General features: G+C 36.2%; 1 protein-coding gene and 1 non-coding gene across 2 annotated transcripts in view; both read left to right on the plus strand.

The window, feature by feature from the left end:
- Scn1a (sodium voltage-gated channel alpha subunit 1) overlaps positions 1-8,485 on the plus strand; it is a 172,278-nt gene that overhangs the window by 77,769 nt on the left and 86,024 nt on the right. The window contains exon 3 of the mRNA XM_004646393.2: positions 585-897. Coding sequence (XP_004646450.1) covers positions 634-897 — 264 coding nt within the window. The 5' untranslated portion in view covers positions 585-633. The remainder of the gene's footprint in view (positions 1-584; positions 898-8,485) is intronic.
- Positions 7,770-7,876, plus strand: LOC111814089. The gene has a single exon (XR_002819161.1). It is a non-coding gene; the product is annotated as a U6 spliceosomal RNA (small nuclear RNA).

Here is an 8,485-nt window from a genome sequence, read left to right on the forward strand (position 1 = left end):
ATATTTGTTAAGAATTTTGCTTAGAGGGGCTGGCGAGATAGCTCAGCAGTCTGAAGTGCCTGCTTAGAGGCCTGCCAGTTAGCTCAGTTGTTTAAGCGCCTGCTCATGCAAATGCAGTCAGGTGCAGGATACTGCAGTTCAATCCCCACCTCCACCTGCCTTACCAGACCTGCCCTTAAGGCAGCCTGAGCCAGCCAATAATAATTAATAATAATAATTATTATTAATAATAATAATAACAATAACAATAATAATCCTTCTGGGCCTGGGGAAATAGCTCAGTAGAATAAGTGCTTGCCTCGCAAGCACAGGGTTCTGAGTTCAATCCGTGGTACCACAAAAACAAAAAAAAAAGTGTCTGCCTAGGCAAGCTCAGGCAAGTGCAAGGACCACGGTTTGCTCCCCAGCACCACATGCCCCATCCCCAGGGTAGGCTGAGCTGGCAACAAAAATTTTTTTAAAGAATTTTACTTTGCAATTTAGTTGAAATTTACATTTCAATTTAAGGAAAAAATATTTCATGACAAGAGTTATACATGTGAACACACTTAATCCTCCCCTAATGTATGTGCATTTTCTTTTAGGAGTTCCATACACAAAGTAAATGGTAATTAAAATGTGCAGGATGACAAAATGGAGCAAACAGTGCTTGTACCACCAGGACCTGACAGCTTCAACTTCTTCACCAGAGAATCTCTTGCGGCTATTGAAAGGCGCATTGCAGAAGAAAAGGCTAAGAATCCTAAACCAGACAAAAAAGATGATGATGAAAATGGCCCAAAGCCCAACAGTGACTTGGAAGCTGGCAAGAACCTTCCATTTATTTATGGAGACATTCCTCCAGAGATGGTGTCAGAGCCCCTGGAGGACCTGGACCCATACTATATCAATAAAAAAGTGAGTTTTTATTGCACATATTTTGCTTATAATTGCCTACCACATATGTTGGATTATTTTAGTACCATTGCTCTCTGAATTGGCCTACCATATAAAGTATCCATCTGTTTATGGAATGAGAAACATTTCTGGATGTTTTATGCATACACCTCAAAGTAAATTGATTATCACATATGGAGCTGTTCCAAATACATCATGTTGGATACTCAAAAATAAGCCTTAAGTATTGCAGCAAAGTTAATTAAGAAATTGTCCCCAGAGATTATATGTATTATACAATTTTATGTACCTTTTAAACTTGGAAAATTTGAAATTATCATGTATTTCAGACCTCAGATAATATTAGTATTAATTTTTATGGAGATTGAGGATTTCTAATTTCTTTGTCATGTTATAAATAAAACAATTTCCTAGGGAAACAATTTCCTACAAAAAATATATAAGCTATGATTTTATGAAGAATCTAATCTTTGGGTAGAAATATTCTGAGGTTTGATCTTTGGGGAGAAATACATTGCTGTTGGTAAGAATTAACATAAATGTAACATGCTGAGGAGCCTGTAAATATTATTTACTTAACAGCATGCATTATCTCTGCGCATGCTTGAACTGAATGTTTTTTTTATGAAGCACCTAATCTTTATTATCTCCACTATTCCAAGAAACCAGAGGACACAGGAAAAGACAAAAGGTGCATTTTGTAGTGTTATTAATTAAATGTATAACTTCAGTTAATTTTTAACATTTATCTTTTTCACCAGACACAATGCATTTAGTTGAAGAGTAGAAAAAGGTGTTACAATTAAGCAAAAAGAAGTTTTAGTAGGGCATAAGCCTCAAACCCCCTCTAAAACTTTTCTGAAATGTTATTGATACGCAAGTTCTGAATGTGGCTTGTCCTTGTGTAACGTATACAGACGTTTGGCTATTTTTTTCTGAGGATTTAAGAGTTTTACAAATTTCTTCTGATGGACTACTATAAATTCTGAGGCGAAAGCCTCATCAGAAGGATGCTTAGCCTCATGTTTACATGTTGTTGTTTCTTTCACTTTTCAGGATACAACGAGTTTAAGTGCTGCACAATTTCCCTCTCCCTTTATTAAAACTGGTTTTTCCAACCTACAGTTCTAAAGTAAAAGACAAAGAAATATTTCCATAGATATCATTTTCTTTTATTTAGTTGGTTATAAAGATTATCTTATAACTGCCATTTAAATTAGGACTTTTTTTTTGTCATTAAGTCAATTCCTCAAAAACTACTTAACAGGAGAGCTGAAAAAACAAAGTTCAAAGTAAGCAAACTCTGAGAGTTTTCTTTGTATAAGGAATGTGAAAACGCATGCCTGCAATCTCAGCCCTCTGGGAGGCTGAGGTAAGAGGCTCACAAATCCCAGCCTAGCATGAAAAACTTAACAACTTCAATCATATCTCAGATTTAAAAAAAAAAAATTATGTTTGAAGGGCTGAGGATGTAGCTTTAGGGCAAATTCTCTTGGTTCACATTCCAGTAATAAAAAAACTAATTCTTAAAAATTTATTTAGAAGTATTTTGTTATTGAAATAAAGACTCAGATATATTCAACACAGGAATTTATTCTGACTGTATTGTATGTTCCTTGACTCACAGTCATTACATATGTCAGTCTGCTCAGAGGCTGCTTATAACTAGGGGCAGTGGACTCAGGCCTCCTACCCACTGTACGATAATGATCACCATCTAAAAATTATTATATCCACCCAGAGTCAATGTCTTCATCAAGCCTTCATCAGGGCTTCCTATTCTGTGCCTTTATGGTAACATGCTCTGAGCAAAACCAAGCCAATGCATGTTGACAAGGATAGAATTCTTCCTGTGGAAACCAGACCATCCAATCAATCTCTTCTGTTAAATTAAAGAGCTTTCAGAATGATAAAAGCTACTCTCTTCAGGGGAAATTTCTCAAAAACGTAGCCCATGATTGGTTTAATGAATTACATGTAACAAAAAATATAAAGGCAGATAGAAAGCAAAATTATGCAAACTTGTAAAAAATGTGTTGTTTTATCAAACTAAGGATCAGTGAAATAAATTTGTTAGGCTCTTATTTAAACTTGCCTTTGACATCATCCATCCTTATCTTCAAACACACATTGTGTGAGAGAGGAAAAGCATTCTGACATTTTGGTTTAGATCCCCATCTGCAAGAACAACCTGATAAGGAAAATACTCTTATCAAGAAGAAGTTTTCTCATAGAGCTGACATTAAGCAAATCCTCCAGTGTGAGTCCTGTAGCAGCGATGCAGGTGGAACTCTCTGCTGGGCAAAAATACCACATATCGATGTGCAGGACACATTGACTGTAGGACAAATTTCCTTTCCTAACACTTTTGATTTAAAATTTTCTGTGTTATCTGTATACTGTTTCATATTCTTAAATTTGCATTCACAATCAGATTATTTTTAAAATAATCATAATAAATTTTCTATGGTTAAGGTTGGAGTGGCTTAAAAGAGGACCTACTTTAAAAAAAATTTTTTTAGTATTTAATGACTAAATTTTAATGATGAATATTTGATATTGGTGATGCAGTCTTCATTGAAGTGATTCAATGCATTAATGGTGCAACTATTAGTAGGAAAATTTTGTCCAGGACAAGATATCCCATTAAGTCAGTAGCATGGACTTTTTGTGCAAAGTGAGTTGCTAAATGCAAACATCATCCAGTTAAAATAATGACTTCCTTAAGGTTGAACTACGACACAATAATGTGTGTCTTGTATCAATATATAAAGCATCTAGTTTCTCTCCTAGTAATATATAAAATAAATAAACCAAGAAAACTACTTTAACCTCTTTGTGTTGCTATAACATGCTATCTGAGATCAGGAAATATATACTGAGCATAAATTTATTGACTCTCATTTCTAAAGGTTGAGAAGGACAATAGTGAGGGGCCAGCATCAGGGCACAGCTTTTTGTGATCTTTTGTACGATGAAAGGCAAGCAGGCATGAAAAAGCAAGCAAGGCCAGAAGGTACCTTTTGTTGGGGCATCAATTTTACCCATGAAGGAAGTCCTTATAGCCTAATCCCCCTTGCAGTCTCCACCTCTAACAATGTAGTAATGCCAACTAAATTTCAAAGGGAGTATTACAAGGGACAAACATTCAAGAGATTGCATGGATGAGAAAACTGATTTCATAATCCATTTTTATGTTATATTTTGAGTTAAAGTGTAGTGGTGAACACACAAATTTATTTGAATAGAAATAACATAACACATTGAAAGTGTCTATGATCTTTTTTTTTTTTCTTTTTTTTTGGAATTTAGAAAGCCATTTATTACTGAGCTCAGGGCTCCCAGTCAGCTCTCACACAGGAGAGGCCCAAAAGGGGGGGGGGTGGCTTAATTCCTGGAACCACATTCCATTTGGTAAACAAATTCATTGTCTGACACACAATAATGCTTTCAGGGTCATTGTTACTACTACTCAAACTCAATTTCCTGGGGCTTTCTTTTAGTTTCTGGTTATCTTGCACCTGAGTACTTGCATGCAGCCTTGCATAGCCCAAGGTTACAAGAAGTTAAAGCCTATTAGTGTCTATGATCTTTTACAAAACCAATGTCAATGAGTGTATAGTATGTCACTGCTGAAGGTGGACTTTCTGATAACATATTCCCACTTATTTTTATTTTTTTGTCCCAGTTTCAAAGTATATAGTATTTGAACATTCATTTAAAATTGTTAGTGTATTTAAACCATGATCTGTGATTGTAGTAATGACTGGCAAAATAGTGATTTCCACCTTTGAAGCATTTCCTGATACATAAAAACGTTAAGGGCTTCACAGACCCTTAGATGGTTTAAACCTTCAGAAGGCCAAGTTAAGTACAAAGGGAAAGAAAGGAGATAAATGGCTTTCATAATGTAGTCAGAGAATGTTCCGTGTGACATTTGCTCTGATCCAGTGGTCTTCATGACATGACTCTAAACTAGATTCCTTTTGTTTGTTTATTTACTCCAGGTCTATAACAAGGCGCCTTTTAGCTTGTGAACACACCTTTTCTTCTTACAGTATTTTTTCACAGTTTCCTTTTCATAGCTTGGGTTGCTGCTGTACCATTTGGCTATACATACAAATTCTGCACCTCCGCCTTATTACAGAACATTTCTCCTTTCTCATGTTCTCAGAATTTCAGATGACTCATTAGTACCATGGGAAGAAATATCCTTTTGACAATGTGGCAGTTTACTGGAAATAGAATGAGATATTTTAGATCTGTGGCAAAAATGGATGTGAATTAATTATGGAATGTAGACATGTACTCATCTAAAAACTGCACTTTGTCCTTGGTTGGCTTTGTGGGAAATTAAAAAACGAATATTTTCTTCTATCGTCTGCCTTAAGAAGATGTGTCTCCCCTGCCTCAAGGCTACATGAGTAATCCTTCTTGAAGGGCTGCGAGTTGAAGCTCATGCTTGGTTTCTCATTGCTACAGAGGCTCTAGTTTTATATCAGGGTGGAGGTTTATTTGTTACATTTTTAATAGTTTCACGTGAAGCTTTTTCATACAAATGTAATTTAACAAAAAATTGTAGATAGATGATAATTAAAAGCTTATGAGAACATGAACTATCACACACACAATCTCTGGTTGACAACTGTTCTTTGCATCTCAATTTTTATAGAACAACCAGTCAGCAAGTCTCTGTTTGACATCCAAAGCATTGTAGATGACTTCAAATCCCTTCCCTCCTCATTCATTAGTTCTGCTTTATGCTGCTTCCTTCTTTGTCCACCTCCATGTCTCTGCTTCCAAAACAATCTCAAGGTGGTTATGTTGGTAAAGAAACTGTAGTTAGTCTTTATTAGATAGCTGTTATATTAGTAAGAGACCTTTCCAAAGAAAGTGATCGAAATCTAACTGAAACTACTTTCACAGGAGAAGAGAAAGAGGGGTAAAAGGGAGGGAATAAGGGAGAGAAGGAGAAAGGGATGGAGGGAGAAAGGGAGGCAAAAATGATGAATAAGAGAGGAGAAGGAAGAGGAACATGGATGGCTTAAGTCTAGTTTTAAGATCAAAAATATTCCATACCTAAAGCAACATAATCAGGACAGTCCCTTTTCCATTTTGGGCTCTGTTTTTACTTGTGTTGGCATAATTTATAGGCAGGCTCTCCCACAAGATGCCAGAAATAGCCACCAGTAGCACTAAGCTAACATCCTACAGCCTAGTAACCCCAGAAAAAAAAAAAACTATATGTTGTCTTTAAAAGCTCTATCAAATGTCCTAGAATTGTCTCTAATTAAGTCATGGGGTCTCCTTTGGGTCAATGACAGTGGCCAAAGGTGTGTGATGATCTGTTAGGCCAAGTTAGTGTCACATGGTGATCCATGTTGCTAAGGGCTTGGTCAGTTCTGCCCAACACACATGGGAAGACAGTGAAGCAGAGACTTTTCTAAAATCATGGGAATGGTGACTGCTGAAGCAGGGAAATTATCCTACTTTGGAAAAAATAATAGTTATGTACTCTATGTATCAGGACATTTAAAGTTATTTTTAAATCCATATGTCCTTTCAAAATAGCTCTTGTTTTTATATACAAATAATAAAACTAAAGTTAATTTGCCTAAGATCTCACAGTTATTAAGTAAGATGCTAGCTTAAAACCAGATCTTTGATTTTCTGTGGTTCACAACCATGCTGCTTTGGGTTTGTAATTGTAGCTCTAGTGATAGTGCTGGAAAGAAAAGCCCAGAAATGGACTCAAAATAAGCCCATAGCTTCTTATCCTGCCCCTCTACTGCTGTCATTTTATGGGACTTGAGTTTGACCATCGCGACTGGCACTGTTTCCCATTCCAGTGCTCACATCACTGTTTGAGAATCCCCTACCTCTACAGAAATTAAAATCCAATAAATTATAACTTTTTTCAAAGACTATCACAAGACACTTAGAATGGCTCTGTAAGGAAATGGCTGAAGAGGAGAGGAGTCTTCCCAGAAATAAAATAACATATAAAGTGTCATATAATAGAGTTGTACTGTAATCCAGAAATATAGGCTATAATGAGGTTAGAAGAGTAGGCCTAAGGCCAGATAAAGGGCACACTGTAGTACACCACAAAGGGATTTGACATTTATTTTCAAGTGAAATGAATTCTGTAGGAGGTTTTGGCTACAGAAGAAAATGGCCCACTCCACATTGTCAAAAAATACTCAAAGACAATAAACTGAGAAAAGGAAAGTAAGTTGAGAATCTTCACAGAAGCTGAGGCTAAGGTTAAGACAGTGAAGTTGGGGAATAGTGAGTGGAATCACAACAGGATTTTGAGGTATATAGTTTAATTACAAGATTGGAAGAAAGCGATGGAATCATTTTTTGAGATTTAAAGTTTTGGAGGAAAGAAACTGAACCTGAAAACTCCACAGTAAATGTAGGCCTGATCTGAGAAAGAAAAATGTTTCTTGGTGTGTAAGTTAACAGAGGCACATTTTTAATGTAGTAACTATAATATTTATGTGACAATTTAAAATTCACTATGTTAATTGGCTTATTTTATTTCACTTTATCTCTAAAACTATACTGTTTGGTATATTTACATCCAACTTATTGAGGTGATCAAGGAGGAATAATTTGCTCTTAATTTTCACATAAAAGTATCAACAAATTGGGACCACAAGAAAAATTAACTAAGCACATAATGGTGAGCTAACCATGATTTGCACCAATAATACAGGGCTGAAATTTTTTTATTCTACATTTTGTCACTTTATTTATGGTTGCTAATTTCTCTACTCTGCTGAGTAGAAAAAACCATCCAACTGGCTGAGGAGATAGCACTGTGGTCTAAGCACCTTCCTGGCAAGCTCAAGAATCCAGGTTCAGAGCTTGCTTCGGCAGCACATATACTAAAATTGGAACAATACAGAGAAGATTAGCATGGCCCCTGCACAAGAATGACACCCAAATTCGTGAAGCGTTCCATATTTTTGTCATGACATGCCAGTTGCTGCTGTGCTGTCTTTCAGGTAGATGATTGTTCAAAAGGAAGGGGGTGGTGAATGAAGGCAGGAGACAGGAAAAGGAATGTTGTGGGTCTGTCCTGCTTCATGGTTGTATATGGTGAGATTTTTGGACCTATGTGTAAATGTGGGAATTTTGTAGTTCTTTATGCCTATTTTTCGAATGTATTCTGATTTTTAAAAGTTTTTTCATCATATTCTGTAGGTACTTAAAGTTCAACATATCAATGCTTGATGAAAAATACCTGTTCCATGTTATGCCTAAGATGTTGGATATTCAGACAGATAGTGAGGTTAAGCTTAACAGCCTAGGTTGTATGGTAATAACAATAAACCTCTATTCTGGAGGGTTAACAACATAAGTTTGCAGACCAAAATTAGAGAAAAAGCAAGGCTGCAAGGAAAGCCAACATTTTGGCCCTAGCCTTCAAAGGTCAATTAAAACTCAGGACATATGAGTACTTGTACTGTAACGTCACGTAACTCAGTAGTGTCCCAAATTTTCTGATCAAGGAGATTATGGGGTAAAGGAGGAAAGTGATCGATGATGTAGAGTGTGTCTAAGGAGAGTCACATGG

This window comes from Octodon degus, unplaced genomic scaffold (genome assembly GCF_000260255.1).
Source record: "Octodon degus isolate 3935 unplaced genomic scaffold, OctDeg1.0 scaffold00267, whole genome shotgun sequence".
Taxonomy (NCBI): domain Eukaryota; kingdom Metazoa; phylum Chordata; class Mammalia; order Rodentia; family Octodontidae; genus Octodon; species Octodon degus.